The 19,788-nt window shown below is 48.3% G+C and overlaps 2 protein-coding genes across 3 annotated transcripts in view; one reads left to right on the top strand and one right to left on the bottom strand.

Annotated features, from left to right (window-relative positions):
* LOC310828791 (chloride channel protein ClC-Kb-like) overlaps positions 1 to 4,259 on the bottom strand; it is a 33,854-nt gene extending 29,595 nt beyond the window's left edge. For both annotated transcript variants that reach the window (XM_083706638.1, XM_083706637.1), the window contains exons 1-2: positions 3,680 to 4,259; positions 969 to 1,097 (exon numbers count right to left, since the gene is read on the bottom strand). In XM_083706638.1, coding sequence (XP_083562764.1) covers positions 969 to 1,097; positions 3,680 to 3,860 — 310 coding nt within the window. In that variant the 5' untranslated portion in view covers positions 3,861 to 4,259. The remainder of the gene's footprint in view (positions 1 to 968; positions 1,098 to 3,679) is intronic.
* Positions 4,260 to 7,639: 3,380 nt separating this feature from the next.
* On the top strand, positions 7,640 to 12,221 carry POP7 (POP7 homolog, ribonuclease P/MRP subunit). Its single transcript, XM_083707256.1, has 2 exons — positions 7,640 to 7,752; positions 11,219 to 12,221. Exon 2 carries the CDS (start codon positions 11,225 to 11,227, stop codon positions 11,609 to 11,611), a length of 387 nt encoding a protein of 128 aa, XP_083563382.1. The 5' UTR covers positions 7,640 to 7,752; positions 11,219 to 11,224; the 3' UTR covers positions 11,612 to 12,221.
* Positions 12,222 to 19,788: the final 7,567 nt, after the last annotated feature.

The raw sequence follows: 19,788 nt of genomic DNA on the forward strand, positions 1-19,788 counted from the left end.
GTAGTCACATATATGAATAGATTTCTATACTCTTTAGGTAGTTTTACCCTTATACCGTATTTTTTGCTCTATAAGACTCACTTTTTCCCTCCTAGAAAGTAAGGGGAAATGTGTGTGTGTCTTATGGAGCGAATGCAGGCTGCACAGCTATCCCAGGAGCCAGAACAGCAAGAGGGATCGCTGCTTTCACTGCACAGCGATCCCTCTTGCTGTTCTGGCTTCTGAGATTCAGAATTTTTTTTTTCTCCTCCAAAAACTAGGTGCTTCTTGTGGTCTGGTGCATCTTATAGAGCAAAAAATACGGTAATTCCCAGAAGTAAACCGTTCCGGTACTTCCTTGCTTCGGCAGGTCCGTAAGCATCTATAACCCGAGGTATGAGTGTATTTATGTGCACTACGACAGCGGCTAGGATATTAAAGGTAAAGGTAAAGGGACCCCTGACCATTAGGTCCAGTCGTGGCCGACTCTGGGGTTGTGGCACTCATCTCGCTTTACTGGCCGAGGGAGCCGGCGTACAGCTTCCGGGTCATGTGGCCAGCAGGACTAAGCCGCTTCTGGCGAACCAGAGCAGCGCACGGAAACACCGTTTACCTTCCTGCCGGAGCGGTACCTATTTATCTACTTGCAGTGATGTGCTTTCGAACTGCTAGGTGGGCAGGAGCAGGGACCGAGCAAGAGGAGCTCATCCCATCACAGGGATTCGAACCACCGACTTCTGATCGGCAAGTCCTAGGCTCTGTGGTTTAACCCACAGCGCCACCCACGTCCCGGCTAGGATATTACCAGCCCAAAATGGAAAGGCAAGAAGATACCAACGAAAGAAGAATGGCAAGGAAAATTGACGGAATACGCTGAAAGGGCGAAATTAACTGGAAAACAAGGACTTAGCAGGGTTTTTCAATCCAGCGGAGGATCGGATGGCAGGAGGGACGCAGCAGCGGAGAGGGCAGAAGCGGGAGAAGTTCACCTTGCTGGAATTTCGAGACGGTGACATCCAGGCCAAAGCTGACCGTCGCCATGCAGATGCCGAGGAGAAACAGGAAGAGCCAGTCTTCGCCGAACTTGAGGATCTGAGAGCGGATGCAGAGCCCGAGAGCTGGAAGGAGACAAGAGATCCTGGGGTCTCCCCTCAAGCACAAAACCCCCAATGTGGACCCCCCTTTCCCTTCCACACTGGACAAAGCCCTGCCGAGGATTTAACCCACCGCACCAACCTTCCCTCCCCCACCTGGCACTCCCCAGATATTTTTGCACAACCTCAGCTGGCAAAGAAGGGAGTTGCAGCTGGGAATCGTAGAATTGCAGAGGTGGGAGGGACCCCCAAAGGCCATCTTTTCTGACCCCCCGTGATGCAGGAATGACAGGTGAAGAATCCCTGGCAGGTAGCCATCCTTGTTGTTGTTTAGTCGTGTCCGCCTCTTCGTGACCCTCTGGACCAGAGCACTCCAGGCCCTCCTGTCTTCCACTGCCTCCCGCAGTTTGGTCAAACTCATGCTGGTAGCTTCAAGAACACTGTCCCACCATCTCGTCCTCTGTCGTCCCCTTCTCCTTGGGCCCTCCATCTTTCCCAACATCAGGGTCTTTTCCAGGGAGTCTTCTCTTCTCATGAGGTGGCCAAAGTCTTGGAGCCTCAGCCTCAGGATCTGTCCTTCCAGTGAGCACTCAGGGCTGATTTCCTTCAGAATGGAGAGGTTTGATCTCCTTGCAGTCCATGGGACTCTCCTCCAGCACCATCATTCAAAAGCATCCATTCTTCCATTCTGGTCCAGCCTTCCTAGCTCTGTTTAGAACAGTGGTGCCCAAACCCTTTTTCAAAGAGGGCCAGATTTGATGAAGTGAAGGGCCAAAGTGCAGACCAAAGTTGTTGTCCTTCTGTTGAGGGTTTTTTTTAAGACTGTACCCCAGGAAATAAACTGCCACAGGGGCCGGATTAAACCGAACGGAGGGCTGGATTAGGCCCCCAAAACAGACTTTGGACATGCCTGGTTTAGAAAACCTCCAGTGAAGGAAAATTGATCACTTTTCGAGTGAGGCCAACAGCTCTTTCTATCAGAAAGCTCTTCCTGATGTTTAATCAAATTTCTTTTCTTGTAGCTTAAATGCATTGGTTTGTGTCCTACGCTCCGGTGCAGGCAAAAATGAGATCGCTCCATCTTCCATGTGACAGCCCTATAGATGTTTGAAGGTGACTATCCTATTTCTTCTCTGTCTGCTCTTTTCCAGGTTAAACATCCTCAGCTTCCTCAACCGTTCCTCATCAGGCTTTGTTCACCTTAGTCATTTTCTCTGCACACATTCCAACCTGTCAATATCCTTCTTAAATTGTGGTGCCCAGAAGTGGACACAGGACTCCAGGTGTGGTCTGACCAAGGCAGAATAGAGTGGGACTATTCCTTTTCTTAGGGACGCAGGTGGTGCTGTGGTCTAAACCACTGAGCCTAGGGCTTGCCGATCGGAAGGTCGGCAGTTCGAATCCACGCAACGGGGTGTTCGGTCCCTGCTCCTGCCAACCTAGCAGTTCGAAAGCACCTCAAAGTACAAGTAGATAAATAGGTACCGCTCCAGCGGGAAGGTAAACGGCGTTTCCGTACGCTGCTCTGGTTCGCCAGAAGTGGCTTAGTCATGCTGGCACATGACCCAGAAGCTGTCTGCAGGCAAACACCGGCTCCCTCAGCCTATAGAGCGAGATGAGCGCCGCAACCCCAGAGTCGTCCGCGACTGGACCTAACAGTCAGGGTACCCTGACCTTTATTCCTTCTCTTGATCCGGACACTAGACGTCGGTTGGCGCCGCCTAGAATTGCATTAGCCTGTTTTGCTGCTGCATCACACTGCGGACTCATGTTCAGTTTGTGGTCCATTGGAAGTGAGAGCTGGACCATCAAGAAGGCTGATGGCCAAAGAATGGATGCTTTTGAATTCTGGTGCTGGAGGAGACTCTGGAGAGTCCCATGGACTGCAAGAAGATCAAACCTCTCCGTTCTGAAGGAAATCAGCCCTGAGTGCTCCCTGGAAGGACAGATCCTGAAGCTGAGGCTCCAAGACTTTGACCACCTCTTGAGAAGAGAAGACTCCCTGGAAAAGACCCTGATGTTGGGAAAGATGGAGGGCACAAGGAGAAGGGGACGACGGAGGACGAGATGGTGGGACAGTGTTCTTGAAGCTACCAGCATGAGTTTGACCAAACTGCGGGAGGCAGTGGAAGACAGGAGTGCCTGGCGTGCTCTGGTCCAGGGGGTCACGAAGAGTCGGACACGACTAAATGACTAAACAACATGACTTCCCTTGATCAGGACACTAGACTTCTCTTGTCGCTGAGCTACGGCCAAATCTCCTAGCAAGAGAACAAGATTCTAGTCCTCACTGTCCTGTGCAAAGGGCTGGATTAAATGACTAAACAAGACCCCTAGATCCTTTTCACATGCAACTCACATCAGCCTCAGCCAGCGCGCCTGGCTGTTGTGGTCCAAATCGTCTCGGGTCTCCAGCTGTTTTTGGACTACAACTCCCATCACCCCTAGCCAGCAGGACCAGTGGTCAGGAATTGTGGGAATGGTAGTCCAAAAACAGCTGGAAACCCAAGTCTGGAGAGCTTACCTTCCACCCCCAAAGTTCCCCCCCCCCCGGCTGGTCATTTCTGCGCCCCCAACCCCCAAGCGTTGCCCGTGGCTCCTCTTACGTTTCAAAGCCCCCCGAATCCTCTGGGAACATCGCTTTGCAGGCTCCCGTTCTTTCCAGACCTTCTCCAACGACTCCTCCAAGGGCTCCTTCTCAGCTTCCCCCGTGGGGGTCTGCCCCTGGGGTCCAAATTCGGGGTCCTTGTCCTTAGGGCCCCTCTTCCTGCAGTTCCAGAGCCCCATGGTGCAAACGGGGCTCTCTCCCTGCCCCCCTGGTTATAAAGCACCAGCCAGGTGGAAGAGGGGCTGGGTCAGCAGTGCGTGGGGCGGGTCGGACAACGACCCACCTGTACGGCTGGTCGGATCTGCTCCTGGCCGCGGGGAGGACAGGTGACCAGAGACGGACAGGTGGAAACAGAAGGGGGGGGCAGCCAGCATGTATCAAAGGGATGGAGCGACGAAGGAAAGCAGCAAGGTTTGGTACTGTTTTTTTAGCTTAGAGAAATGGTAAGAAGTTTATAAAAAAAAATAATATTTCTGGAGTGGACAGACAAAATCGAGAGGCTCCCCCGTAACTTGCGGAAATCCCGCAAATTCAGGACAGATAAAACGGCAGTCCTTTTTTAAAATTATTGGCTATTTTCACATAACAAATTATTCCAACAATTGTATTTTCCCCCTCCCACCCCCACATACCCCCCCCACGACTTCCCTCAGTTCCTCTTTCGGATTTATTAACACATATTGTTCTCGTGCCTGTTATAAAAATGTAAAAGTCTCTAAGTTATCCATTTGTTATATTAACAAATAAATTTGTTTATTCAAAACCTGCCAAGGAGTCCCAATTCGTTTTGTTGTTTCTTTACGTACTTTGTAAAAGGTTCCCGTTCTTCTTTGAAGTCACAGTTGTCCTTTATCGCGTAGTTTGTGCGTCAATTTTGTCGGTTCCACGTAGTCCATCAATTTCTCTTGCCGTTGTTCTTTAGTTGGGGCTTTTTCATTCTTCCATCCTTGTGCTATTAAGATTGTTGTCGCATATATAAATATGTTCTTCGTTTTCCTTGGCAGGTCTTTTCCTACAATCCCTAACAAAGATGCTTCAGGCTTTTTTACAAATGTTAATTTGAACATTTTCTTCAACTCATTATATATCATTTCCCAATTTTTTAAAAATGTATCTGCAATCCCACCACATCCTTCTTCATGCAGCACATAAACTGCGGAACTCCCTGCCACAGGAACTGACAGCCACCAACTCAGATGGCTTTAAAAGAGGACTGGGCAAATCCATGGTGGAGAAGACGGCTATCGATGGTTGCCAGAGGGTCCTGATCCTACACACCCTTCTTGCGCCAGGGAGGAGAAGGCAATTTATGGAGGATTAAGGCATGGCGGCTGTGCTCTGCCCTCCACAGTTGGGAGGCTGCAAAGCTTCTGAATCTCAGTTGTGGGGAACCACAGGAAGGGAGCGGGCTCGGGTTCGAATTCCACTTGCTGGTTTCCCATTGGGGCATATGGCTGGCACCTGTAAGGACAGGACGCTGAGGTAGGTGAGCCCTTGGGCCCTGATCCAGCTATAAGGCTCTCCTTCTGTGAAAGAGAGAGAAAAAGCCACGGGACAGTATGGTGTAGTGGTTAGAGCAGTGGTTCCCAACCAGACTCGCGAGTTGCTTGTTCTCTCCTGGTGGAAAGTCCCCAAAACTGGGGCGTCAACAGGCTGAAGATAGGACATTCCTTCCACTGTGAGTTGAGGAACAGAGCGTATTGAGCTGGGTGGGGGAGACACACGAATTTTCCATGGAAAAATCTCACAGCACACACTCGCCTGGACCTGTATATGGAGAGATGACTTTTCCACCCAGCAAGATAATCCCTTTGGGCACCAGTAATAAACAAAAGTCTGCCCTTCTTCCCTTATGGGGGACACAACAGCCCTTATAGAGTCCTTTGCAGGTTCTCCATTGGTCGGAGAAAAGAACAGAGGCCAAGCAGAGAATATTGAAAAGCAAAGCAGCTAGTAAGCCTGATCTGTATTGAATTGTTGCAACAGGGTGCCCCCTTCACACGCAGGAGGAGGACCCCGAATCCAGGTGTGCCCACCCTAATATAGACATTTAAAATTGCCCGCCCTGGAGTCCAAGACCACGCCCCAGATACATCATACCTACTTCACAGAAAGGGGTGGTCTACAGCAGAAATCTGAGTGCGTTGTTTATCTCCTGTTGTTATCTCCTGTCTGGCAGGTTACCTGTTAATGCTCACTTGACTGGATACCCTGGGGAGCCTGGCCAGTCTTTTGCAATGATACTTAGTTTCTGAGCCAGGTCACCCTATTCATACACAAACATACCCTTCAGACAGGATTTGTGAACGAAAAGACAATGGGGAGGATTTTCCATTTTTCTTTGACCTTGCAGAGAAATATTTGAGGTCAATTTGGGAGGGACAAAATGGTTTCAGGACTTTTTCTGTGGGGTTTCAGACATGTGGTTTATATATGCAGTTATGAACCTATATATATATATATAGATGGATATGGTAACGGAAAAGATCCTGAAGCCGAGGCTCCAATACTTTGGCCACCGCATGAGAAGACTCCCTGGAAAAGACCCTGACGTTGGGAAAGATGGAGGGCACAAGGAGAAGGAGACGACAGAGGACAAGATGGTGCGACAGTGTTCTTGAAGCTACCAGCATGAGTTTGACCAAACTGTGGGAGGCAGTGAAGACAGGAGAGCCTGGCGTGCTCTGGTCCAGCGGTCACGAAGAGGCGGACACGACTAAATGACTCAACAACAACATATTTATATATTTATATATATATATAATTTATATATATTTATCATTTATATATATTTATATATAAATATATTTGTTGTTGTTTAGTCGTTTAGATATATATTTATAATTTATAAATATTTATATATATATTTTTGTTGTTTAGTCGTTTAGTCGTGTCCGACTCTTTGTGACCCCCAGGACCAGAGCACGCCAGGCCCTCCTGTCTTCCACTGCCTCCCGTAGTTTGGTCAGACTCATGTTGGTAGCTTCGAGAACACTGTCCCACCATCTCGTCCTCCATCGTCCCCTTCTCCTTGCGCCCTCCATCTTTCCCAACATCAGGGTCTTTTCCAGGGAGTCTTCTCTTCTCATGAGGTGGCCAAAGTCTTGGAGCCTCAGCTTCAGGATCTGTCCTTCCAGTGAGCCCTCAGGGCTGATTTCCTTCCGAATGGAGAGGTTGGATCTTCTTGCAGTCCATGGGACTCTCCAGAGTCTCCTCCAGCACCAGAATTCAAAAGCATCCATTCTTCGGCGATCAGCCTTCTTGATGGTCCAGCTCTCACTTCCATAAATCACTCTTGGGAAAACCAGAGCTTTAACTATACGGACCTTTGTTTGCAAGGTGATGTCTCTGCTTTTTAAGATGCTGTCTAGGTTTATCATTGCTTTCCTCCCAAGAAGCAGGCGTCTTTTAATTTCGTGACTGCTGTCACCATCTTTTAATTTCGTGACTGCTGTCACCTTTGTTGGCAAGGTGATATCTCTGATTTTTAAGATGCCATCTAGGTATCTTAAATATATATATTAAATATATATATTTAAGATACCTAGGCGGCATATATATATATGTGTGTGTGTGTGTATACACACACACACATATGTGTATATATATATATATATATATATTTAATATAAATATATTAAATATATATATTTAAGATACCTAGGCGGCATATATATATATACATACATATATATTTAAGGGGGGAAATGCGCCATAAAATAAGCAAAGCCTCTTTTCTTTTTGCATGAACTCCTTTTGTTCCCCGACCGCAGCGACGGATCTTTCCAAAAGGGCAAAAAAATAAATAAATCTTAGTTTGGGGTTGGATATCACCCTCCGCTAGTCGCGCGCCCCGCGTATCTATCTATACGAAAGTCTAAGTGCGGATCTTTTCCCCGGCGCGCCACCTCCCCGGGACGTTCCATTGCTGTATGAACGTTCCACGCGAGCGTTCCAAGCGGAAACCGGAAGCGTGCGGAGAAAGCGAGAGCGTGCGCGTGCTTGTGCGTGTGCGCGCGCCTGCTCTATTCCCTCCTGCAGCTGCCTGGTTGGGGAGACCTGCTTGGAAAGGTGGGGAAGGGGTGCAAAGGAGGAGGGAGGGGAGGAAGGAATGAAGGGGTCGCAGGGTGGGGTGCAAAAAGAGGGGTGCGCGCAGAGATGTGGGGCGCGGGAGGTTTCTGGGTGCAGAAGGAATAATTGTGGGTGCAGCAAGGGGGGAGGGATTGAGGACCTCATCATATTTGCAACATGCATTGCTCATTAACGCGCTTGCAAGGAACCGATGTCCTTTGGAACTCCCTGCCACTGATTTTTTTTTTTTAGGCAGGCGCCTTCACGCTGCTGCTGACTAAGGTCAAACCTTTTATATTTTATTATTTTTATTTATTATATGGTTTATAACCCAGCTTTTCCCTCCAAAGAACTCAAGACGGCATGCCTGGTTCTCCTGCCCCCCCCCCCCCAATTTTATCCCCATTTAACAACCTTATGCTGAAAGTTCCCATAGACACAAAGAGGTTTACTTCTGAGTAAATGGTGGCCATTAATTTGATTTTGAATTGATTTTAGAATGTATTTCAATTAATTGATTGTGATTTTATGTAAACTGTGTTATTTTTACCGTTGTTAGCCGCTCTGAGCCCGGCTTCGGCTGGGGAGGGCGGGATATAAATAATTTTTTTATTACTGTTATTATTATTAATTGTGGTAATAAATAATGTCAGGGGGAAATAATAAGAAAGTTCAGTCTTGTAAGGTAAAGGGACCCCTGACCATTAGGTCCAGTCGTGACCAGCTTTGGGGTTGTGGCGCTCATCTCGCTTTTAGGCCGAGGGAGCCGGCGTTTGTCTGCAGTTTTTCTGGGTCATGTGGCCAGCATGACTAAGCCGCTTCTGGCAAAACCAGAGCAGCGCACGGAAACGCCATTTACCTTCCCGCCAGAGTGGTACCTATTTATCTACTTGCACTTTGACGTGCTTTCGAACTGCTAGGTGGGCAGGAGCAGGGACCGAGCAACGGGAGCTCACCCCGTCATTGCGGGGATTCGAACCGCCGACCTTCTGATCTTTATTGTGCGTATATTCTCCCCCCTTTTTTTCTCCAGGGAGTTTGGGGTGGTGTGTATGCGGGTCTCCCCCTCCTCCATTAATCTCTGCAACATCCCTGTGAGGCAGGGTAGGCAGAGAGGAAGCAGTGACTGACCGCAAAGGTCACACCCAGTGATCTTTCGAACGCTGGATTCGAACACTGGTCCCTCCCAGGTCCAGTGGTTCTCAAAAGGTTTGGCGTGTGGCTTTTTATAAGTGCTGTAAGCCTCCCAGAGCGGCTGGGGAAACCCAGCCAGATGGACAGGGTATAAATAAATAATAGAATTATTATTATTATTATTATTATTATTTGCATAATGGGTAGATAACTTTTCAAAATGAGACAAAGAGCAAGGCTTCTTAGTGTTGATGTGGAGATGAGAATTTGCTGGTCTCAAATTAGACCTAATATAAATGAGAATACCTGACAAAAGCAAGCTCACACCCCTCATCGAGTTTGCATGCATACATACGTAAGAAGCGCGTGTATAATTATATTTTGTTCTTTTTTTAAAAAAATACTTTATTAGTTGAATATAAGAACAACATATAATCAAACACAAGCAATCAAACACAGTTTTCCCCTAGGTAAAGGTTAAGGGACCCCCGACCATTAGGTCCAGTCGTGGCCGACTCTGGGGTTGCAGCACTCATCTCGCTTTACTGGCCGAGGGAGCCGGCGTACAGCTTCCAGGTCATGTGGCCAGCAGGACTAAGCCGCTTCTGGCGAACCAGAGCAGCGCACGCAAATGCCGTTTACCTTCCTGCCGGAGCAGTACCTATTTATCTACTTGCACTTTGACGTGCTTTCGAATTGCTAGGTTGACAGGAGCAGGGACCGAGCAACGGGAGCTCACCCCATTACGGGGATTCGAACCGCCGACCTTCTGATTGGCAAGTCCCAGGCTCTGTGGTTTAACTCACAGCACCACCCACGTCCTAGTTTTCCCCTACCCCCCCCAAAAAAAAAAAACCAGCCCCAACTACGTCCAGGTAATTACATTAGTAATATAATCAAATAAAAATTTATTTCTACAGTTGCTGGTTTAAAAAATTATCATTCCACATGTATTTTGTTCTTATATAGCTGCATTGTATTATACTTTTCAGATGTTCCACAATAATATTATAACGTAGTTGTGTTCTGTGTGATAAATCAAGCACAGCAGGGACTTGTTTATTTCCCCATGTGTTCCTTATCCGTTGAAAAAAAACCCTCTGTGATTTTTATTCCGAAAGTGGCCTGGAGAAAAAAGTTTGAGACCACCGTCCTACTCCAACGCTAACCACTATATATCACTTCCCACCATTCCCAATAGAAATGCTTCTGATTTCTTTGTAAATGTATATTTCAACACTTTTTTCATCTCATTATATATCATCTCCCAAAAACATTTCACCTTTTTACATTCCCACCACATGTGATAGAATGTTCCTTCTTTTTCTTTACATTTCCAACATTGATTGCTAGTTTTATACATTTTCGCTAACTTAACAGGAGTGATATACCATCTATACATCATTTTCATCACATTTTCTTTTAATGCATTACATGCAGTAAACTTTAAACCTTCTTTCCATAATTTCACCCAGTCACTCAGTTGTATATTATATCCTTTTTTAAAAAAAAATATTTTTATTAAGTTTTTCAAAAGTTATATACAAACAAAACATAACAATAATAAAAAACAGACAAAAATAAAAAACAAGTATAGTTTCAATCCCTTTTTTTCTTATAACTTACTTTCCCGACTTCCTCGTACCTCCCCTCTCTGAATTCCCATTTCTATTTTATTATTTCAGCAAATCCTTTCCCTTAATTTTCATTTAATTTTTGGCCTTTCTTTTCTTTTTACTTATCCATTACGGCTGGAAACCACATAATTTCTAAACCAACGTCATTCTAACATTCATAAATTTTGCAATATTTCTTGAGATAGTCCTTAAATTTCTTCCAATCTTCTTCCGCTGTCTCTCTTCCCTGGTCTCGGATTCTGCTAGTCATTTCTGCCGGTCCCATGTAGTCTTATCACCTTCATCTGCCATTCTTCCAAGGTGGGTAGATCTTGTGTCTTCCAATACTTTGCGATAAGTATTCTTGCTGCTGTTGTGGCATACATAAAAAATGTTCTATCCTTCTTTGGCACCAATGGGCGACAATACCCAAGAGAAAGGCCTCTGGTTTCTTCAGAAAGGTATATTTAAATACCTTTTTCAGTTCATTATATATCATTTCCCAGAACGCCTTAATCTTTGGGCATGTCCACCAAAGGTGAAAGAAAGTACCTTCATTTTCTTTACATTTCCAACATTTATTATCAGGCAAGTGGGAAATTTTTGCAAGCTTGACTGGGGTCATGTACCACCTGTAAATCATTTTCATAATATTTTCAGTTGTATATTATATCCTAACCAGTATACCTCCGACCCATCGCCTCTCTCTTCCCCAGGACCGCATGTCTGAGCCGGGCCCCCCCACGCAGACGGAGTACGCCCTGCGCCGACGCTTGCCACGCTGCCTCCCTCGCCGGCACAGCGACATCTACATCAACATGAAGACGGATTTCAAAGCACAGCTGAGCCGCTGCCAGAAGCTGCTGGCACCTGGCAGCGGCTGTCCTGAAATCTGCATCCACGGACTGGGACTGGCCATCAACCGCGCCATCAACATCGCCCTGCAGCTAGAGGCCACCGGCAGCGGGTCCCTGTGCTTGGCTGCCAACACGTCCACCGTGGAGCTGGCCGACGTGGCCGAGCCGGAAGGGGACAGCGACGAGCCGCTGGCCAGGACCCGGAACAACTCCGCCATCCACATCCGGGTCTGTCGCGTCGCCCCGGAGTAGCCGCCGGTGGAAACCTCGGTGTCCCTGGGTGAGGAGGAGCGTTCCACGAAACGACTCGCTCGAATCCCGGGGTCCTGTGTTGTGTAGGAGTGACTGGGCGAGTGGGCGACCCCCACCTTTCCAAACTGGTTTAGTCTTTGCTGGCTGGACTGGGCACGAGGTTTGCAGTTTCTCTGTGCACTGAACGCACAATTCTCCATTTCGCGTGACAAAACGCCAGCGCTGAATTAGAGGCTCGTTTCTCCCCCTTTTCTGGCTAAATTGGAACACTATTCTCCAGGTCTAATGTTGCTGGTCTTGGCCAAGTGTGGACTTCTCTCTGTGGGAATCGGAACCACCCTACAGCAGAAGTGGGACTTGCAGTGGACACAGCCGGTTTCCCCCCAGACCTGAAAACCAAATTGTTACCTAAGTAGAGCTTGCATTTTCACTTGTTCGCAAGAAGGATCCTTAGAGGCCTGGCGTTGCAGGTTGACTTCCTTAATGCTGTGACGACTGCAGGGTGTTGCTTCCGAACGTTTCATTGTGTATGTGTGTCTTGTTGCATTTTGGAGTGTGTTTTTTGCTTGGATCTGGGGAATAAATCATTGTTTTACCAGAAGGGAGAGAAGAGAGCCTTTTCTCAGTTTTTCAAGGGGCACTGGGCAAGGTAAGATTGCATTATTTAACAAAACGTAGAGGCCTCAATCGAAGCAGAAAGATCTCTTGAGTGTTTTGCGCAAAATGCTTATAAGAACAGACGAACCCCAAAAAATCAGCAAGATTCAAAAACGGCACCATGGTGTTCAGCACCATGTTCTCACAGTGGCTAACCTGTGGGAAACCAGCCAGCAGGATTCGAACACAGGAGCAACATTCTCCCCTCCTGTGATTCCCAGCCCAGCAACCAGCATTCAGAAGTATCAGAGTATAGCCATTGTGGCTAGTAGCTGCTGATAATAGGCTTGTCATACGCCCGGAATTTCCTAGACATATCCACAATACTGTTTTCAGCAGAAGCATTTGGATGGAAATCAGCCAAATGTCTGGGAAAATCCGGGCGGTATGGCAGCCCATGGCAGCAGTGCCGATTTTGCTGATTTCCCCTTAAAATAGCTCAAAAACGGCATTTTTTTGTGATTTTGCCCAAAAAAGAGCTTTGGGCAAAACTAAAAAAACCAAACCCTTTCTGTCCAGATTTTCACTGTTTGAAATACAGCAGCCCTACGCTGATAGACCTCTCCTCCATGAATTTGCCCGGTCCGAATCGGTGGCCATCGCTGCCTCTTTGGGAAGGAGTTCTGTAGCTTTAACTATGCTCTGTGGAAAGAAGGACTTCCCATCAATAATAATAATAATAATAATAATAATTTATTTGTACCTGGCCCATCTGGCTGGGTTTCCCCAGCCACTCTGGGCAGCTTCCAACAAAGATGAAAAATATATTAAAATGTCACACATTTTAAACTTCCCTAAACAGGTGCCTTCAGATGTCTTCTAAAAGTCAGGTAGTTGTTTATCTCTTTGACATCTGATGGGAGGGCGTTCCACAGGGCGGGCGCCACCACTGAGAAGGCCCTCTGCCCGGTTCCCTGTAACCTCGCTTCTCGCACTTAGGGAACCGCCAGAAGGCCCTCGGAGCTGGACCTCAGTGTCCGGGCAGAACAATGGGGGTGGAGACGCTCCTTCAGGTCTACTGGGCCTTTGAGGCCGTTTAGGGCTTTCAAGGTCAGCACCAACACTTTGAATTGTGCTGAATCTCCCAACATTTAGCTTCATTGGACTTCGACGAGTTCTACTGGGATGAGAAGGGGAGGAAAACCTTTCTCTGTCCAATTTCTCCATGCCAAGCTCGATGTTATAAACTTCCATCGTGTCGCCTCCTGCTCACCTCCTCTCTAAACTAAAAGGTCCCAAATGGTGCAATCTTTCCTCTGTAAGGTGTCTTTCCATCCACTAAATCCATCACGATGGGGCTGATATGGAAGGTGTATTCCAAAATCTCTGCTCTCATGAGCCTGACTGACCAGCAGGGGCATTTCATCCTCCCTCTGACTTGTTACCGTTTTGTAAATGATTCAGTAGTGGCTTTGGCATTTTGCCAGTCCATGGAGGCGCAGGTTAATTCTGTGTCCAGGGCAGCTCCATCTGGTACACAGGATGAGACCCTCCCTGCCCGCAGACTGTCTCGCTAGAGTGACGCATGCTCTAGTTATCTTCCGCTTGGACTACTGCAATGCGCTCTACGTGGGGCTACCTTTGAAGGTGACCCGGAAACTGCAACTAATCCAGAATTCAGCAGCTAGACTGGGGACTGGGAGCGGCCGCCGAGACCATATAACACCAGTCCTGAAAGACCTCCATTGGCTCCCAGTACGTTTCCGAGCACAATTCAAAGTCTTGGTGCTGACCTTGAAAGCCCTAAACAGCCTCAGTCCTGTATACCTGAAGGAGCGTCTCCACCCCCATCGTCCAGCCCGGACACTGAGGTCCAGCGCTGAGGGCCTTCTGGCCGTTCCCTCCCTGCGAGAAGTGAGGTTACAGGGAACCAGGCAGAGGGCCTTTTCGGTGGTGGCGCCTGCCCTTTAGAAAGCCCTCCCGTCAGATGTCAAGGCAATAAGCAACTATTTTACTTTTATAAGACAACTGAAGGCGGCTCTGTTTAGGGAAGTTTTTAATGTTTGATGCTGTATTGTTTTTAATATTTGGTTGGAAGCTGCCCAGAGTGCCTGGGGAAACCCAGCCAGATGAGTGGGGTATAAGTAATAATAATAATAATAATAATAATAATAATAATAATAAACAACTTTTATTTATACCCTGCCCTCCCCTGTCAAGACCGGGCTCAGGGCGGCTAACAACCGATATATAAACAAATTGATTGAAATACAACTTAAAAACAAGATTAAAATACAACATTAAAATGCAGCCTCATTTCAATGGAAACTCATTATTTTTATTATTATTATTATTATTATTATTATTATTATTATTATTATTGCTGTTTCAGCTCCATTCTGCTCTGGAGATATGCTCTCTCTCTCTGTGCAGAGAGACCTCTTTACTCAAAGGTGGCGTGACGTCAGAACTCCATGCAAAGCTGCCTCGCCTCCCTCGACTTGAGCCCAGAGGTGGTTACGTAACCTCACAGACAACAATGGCAGCTGGCACCCCTCCAGCGAGGTCCCAATAAACAGTGAGGCGGCCGTGACAGGAAGGGCTTCTGGGATGGAGTCCTGCTCATTGTTTGCGTCCAGCAGGCCTCCAGGAAGATCAACACAGCACAACCCACGGGCCAAAAACGAGGGTTTGTTGTCTCTAGCAAGGAGGTTGGATCCTTGCCACCCATATTGACCTCCGCTTGAGGCTACAGCTGCGAAAAGGTTCAGCCTCAAGCAGATGGGAACATCGCTGATTTTGGGTGGGTTAGGTGTTGCAGAGCCCCATGGAGGCGTCATTGCAACGTCTCCTTGTTTGGTTCCCCAACCCGGTGCCCTCCAGGAGCTTTGGACCACAGCTTGGGGCTCAGGGAGTGCAGCAGTGCTGCCTGGAGCTGTCTCTGCCCTGTATCTTCCAGCTCCACTGGACGTCCACAAGGGGAAGAAAAACGTTCCATTCACTGTCTTTTATCATTGTTCCCCCTCACTCTCCTATTCCTGCTATGGCTCCCAGTATGTTTCCAAGCACAATTCAAAGTGACCTTTAAAGCCCTAAACGGCTTCAAAGGCCCAGTAGACCTGAAGGAGCGTCTCCACCCCCATCGTCCAGCCCAGACACTGAGGTCCAGCTCCAAGGGCCTTCTGGCGGCTCCCTCACTGCAAGAAGTGAGGTTGCAGGGAACCAGGCACAGGGCCTTCTCGGTGGTGGCGCCTGCCCCATGGAACGCCCTCCCAGCAGATGTCAAGGCAATAAACAACTACAGTGGTACCTCGGGTTACAGACGCTTCAGGTTACAGACGCTTCAGGTTACAGACTCCGCTAATTCAGAAATTACCTTGGGTTAAGAACTTTGCTTCAGGATGAGAACAGTTTCAGGTTAAGAACGGACCTCCGGAACGAATTAAGTATGTAACCAGAGGTACCGCTGTATTTTACTTTTAAAAGACACCTGAAGGCGGCCCTGTTTAGGGAACTTTTTAATGTCTGACGCTGTATTCTTTTTGATATTTGGTTGGAAGCTGCCCAGAGTGGCTGGGGAGACCCAGTCAGATGGGCGGGGTATAAATAATAAATTATTATTATTATTATTCTCCTGCCAACCTAGCATTTCGAAAGCACGTCAGAGTGCAAGTAAATAAATAGGTACCGCTCCGGCGGGAAGGTAAACGGTGTTTCCGTGTGCTGCTCTGGTTAGCCAGAAGCGGCTTAGTCCTGCTGGCCACATGTTGTTGTTGTTGTTGTTGTTATTATTATTATTATCGAAACAACCCCCCCAACCTTCCTTTGTAGGGGAGTCTCCCCATCTCTCCTTCAGCGATCAGAATTGCCCCTTCCAGCTCTAAATAGCTGCAGAAAATGGGCAGGGGGAGAGAATATTCTATTTATCCCCCCTGATGTCGAGCGATGGTGAAGCTGTGTTTGGTTATCATGACGCCTCTTTCTTGTCTGCTAGCCTGGATGTTCCTGAGTTGTCCAAAGGGCAATGAATTTTGCAAAATGGGGGTTCTGCCAGTCACTGCTGTTCTTTTATTGATTTGTGGGGGCTCAGGGGGCAAGAGATCTATCTTTGGAGCCCTCCACCCTTCAACCCAGAGAGAGTCTCTGCTGTCCTGTCGTCGCAGCTGTGTGTTGGGAGATGGCTTATCGGGACCGGGTCGGAAATAACTCTTTTTCCACCACCGCCCCGCTGGCATTCTCACGCTGCCCAAGAAGAGTCAGGGTGCCTGCGTTAACCCCGGCCGCAAGCTGCTGATAAGACAGGGCTGGCACTCCTGCGAGGCTGTGGGGCTCCCGACTCTTGTCATCCCCAGCGAGATCCGGAGAGTACCAGGTTGGGGAACATTGCTCTAGCCAGACACCTGATTCCTTCTACAGCTTCTTGCAAGATGTGAAACCCAGACGCTCACCGATAGCACTTTTTTAGACCGTATCCACAATTCGTTTTTGAACTGGATTCTGAACATGAAGCTGCATGTGGGAAGATTCAGGAAAGAGAAAATCAAGTCCTAATAATAATAATAATAATAATAATAATAATATAATTTATATCCCGCCCTCCCCAAGCAAAGCCGGGCTCAGAGCAGCTAACAACAATAAAGTGATACACATTCTAAAATCATTTCATAAAATTAATTCAAATCAGATTAATGGCAACCAATTGGGCTAGGGTTCTGTGAGGATTGCCAAAGGAGGGAGTCAGGCTGTGCCCTGGCCAAAGGAATGGTGGAACAGCTCTGTCTTGCAGGCCCTCTGGAAAGATGTCAAGTCCCGCAGGGCCCTAGTCTCTCGTGGGAGAGTGTTCCACCAGATTGGGGCCACAGCCGAAAAAGCCCTGCTCTGGTTGAGGCCAGCCTAACCTCCCTGTGGCCTGGGACCTTCAAGATGTTTTTGTTTGAAGACCGTAAGGTCCTCCGTGGGACATACCAGGAGAGGCAGTCCCGTAGGTACGAGGGTCCTAGGCCGTATAAAGGTAAAGGGACCCCTGACCATTAGGTCCAGTCATGACTGACTCTGGGGTTGCGGTGCTCATCTCGCTTTACTGGCCGAGGGAGCTGGCGTACAGCTTCCGGGTCATGTGGCCAGCATGACTAAGCCGCTTCTGGCGAACCAGAGCAGCACATGGAAACACCGTTTACCTTCCCACAGGAGTGGTGCCTATTTATCTACTTGCACTTTGATGTGCTTTCGAACTGCTAGGTGGGCAGGAGCAGGGACTGAGCAACGGGAGCTCACCCCGTCGCAGGGATTCGAACCGCCGACCTTCTGAGTCCCAGGCTCTGTGGTTTAACCCACAGTGCTACCCATGTTCCTCCTAGGCCATATAGGGCAGAGTTAAACTATGGAACTCCCTGCCAAGAGGAGGCAGCAATGGCCACCGACTTTTAAAAGAGGATTGAATAAGCTCATGGAGGAGGAGAGGGATCTGGAGGCAGAGCATATTCTCCACTGGAGCCATCGTCAGCCCCTTCCTCCATGATTTTGTCCAAATTCTCGGGCGGCCCTCCCAACAGTTTGCAAAGTCCTGACTCTTGCAGACGACAGAGCCCAAAAGGGCAGCCTGGCAACTCCGGAGGCGAGTTCTGTTTTCTGTTTTGCTTGGCAGCGGGGGAGCCACGTGAATATGGGATTGGGGAGGGAGCCAGCCCATTTCAGCCACCTCCACTTTGCAAGCCGTGTGTGTCTGTGTGCAGTCAGTGACCTCGCAGGCTCTGCAGGAAGGTCAAGGCTGGCAATCTGGGATGGCAACAAGAGCGTGGGCACGTAGCTTCTCGATTGCTTCCAAGTCACAGGAAGTCGCCATTCCGCTTGGTTCTGCACCAGTCGGACCTCGCCTGCGAGTTGTGCGTCCGGTTCTGGGGGCTGCAGTGTAAGGAGGACGTTGACCCGCTGGAAAAGGATTTGGGAGAGGGGCAACTGAGATAGTCAGTGGCAAGGAAAGCTAGCCTTCTGGGAAAAGGCTGAAGGAACTAGCTCAGTCGGTGGAGCATGAGACTCTTAATCTCATGGCTGTGAGTTCAAGTCCTGCATTGCAGGGAGTTGAACTAGATTGGCTCCCAGTAGGTTTCCGAGCACAATTCAAAGTGTTGGTGTTGACCTTTAAAGCCCTAAACAGCCTCGGCCCAGTAGACCTGAAGGAGCATCTCCACCCCCATCATTCTGCCCGGATGCTGAGATCCAGTGCCAAGGGCCTTCTGGCGGTTCCCTCATTGCGAGAAGCAAAGCTACAGCGAACCAGGCAGAGGGCCTTCTCAGTGGTGGCACCCGCCCTGTGGAACGCCCTCCCACCAGATGTCAAAGAGAACAAGAACTACCAGATTTTAGAAGACATCTGAAGGCAGCCCTGTTCAGGGAAGCTTTTAATGTGTGCCATTCTAATGTATTTTTAATCTTTGTTGGAAGCCGCCCAGAGTGGCTGGGGAAACCCAGCCAGATGGGCGGGGTACAAATAATAAATTATTATTATTATAGATGACCCCCGTGGCCCCTTCTACAATTCAATTATGAACTGGGAATGTTTAACCTGGAGAGGAAATGAATGATGGGGGAAGGGGTACGAAACCAGTCTTCAAATCCCTGCTGGATCATGCCAGTGCCCCAGCTAGTGCAGTGTCCTGTTCTCACAGGGGCCAAACAATTGCCCCAATAAGAAATCCACTTGCAGGATCCGAGCACAAGAGCCGCTCTTCTGTCCTGTGGTTTCCAGCAGCTGGCACTCAGAAACGTAAAGGTAAAGGGACCCCTGACCATTAGGTCCAGTCGTGGCTGACTCTGGGGTTGCGGCGCTCATCTCGCTTTATTGGCCGAGGGAGCCGGCGTACAGCTTCCGGGTCATGTGGCCAGCATGACTAAGCCGCTTCTGGCGAACCAGAGCAGCGCACGGAAACGCCGTTTACCTTCCCGCCGGAGTGGTACCTATTTATCTACTTGCACTTTGACGTGCACTTTGACACAGTGCCATCTTCGTCCCTCAGAAACATTACTTCCTCCCAGTTGTGGGGGTTGAACTTAGCCATTGACAGTCTTCTCCATCAAAACGTCAACAGAGAGAAGAGGACAAGGATTATTATTTTTCTGCCCCACCCCCAGAGGGCAGAGGGTTTCAGTCACAAGAGGGTACGTTTTAGGTGGGCGTTAGGAGAGAGGTTTTGATGGTAAGAGCTGCCGGGACAATGGGGGGAAAATGGCTTTAAAGGGTAGTGGTCTCCCCTGGGATGGAAGTCTTCAAGCAGAATTCTTGAAGTCTCTTTTGGAGTAGTGGTGAAGCGCTGGATTTTCATGCCCTGAGCAGGGTGGAGTTGGACTGGATGAGCTCTAGGTGCTTAATAATTTGCTTCTACTGTCCAGGCTTGTCTTTGGAAAATTTAAAGCCAATGGTGATAGAGAAAGGTGTGCCACTGGGCATATGTAGAGTGCCTTTCCCTTGACATTGCAGATCCACAGCCGATTCTCACACGTAACTGAGAGACTGCAGTGGGAAGGTTATTCAAGACGCACTTGCAAGCCTGAATGCTCTGGTTTAGAAATTGAAACTCTGGATA

The sequence above is a fragment of the Podarcis gaigeae genome, assembly GCF_964106915.1.
Source record: "Podarcis gaigeae genome assembly, chromosome: 13".
In the NCBI taxonomy this organism is placed as follows: domain Eukaryota; kingdom Metazoa; phylum Chordata; class Lepidosauria; order Squamata; family Lacertidae; genus Podarcis; species Podarcis gaigeae.

Bases quoted from the DNA above. Each gene is read 5' to 3' on its own strand.
- POP7 (XM_083707256.1), top strand. From the start codon at position 11,225: ATGTCTGAGCCGGGCCCCCCCACGCAGACGGAGTACGCCCTGCGCCGA.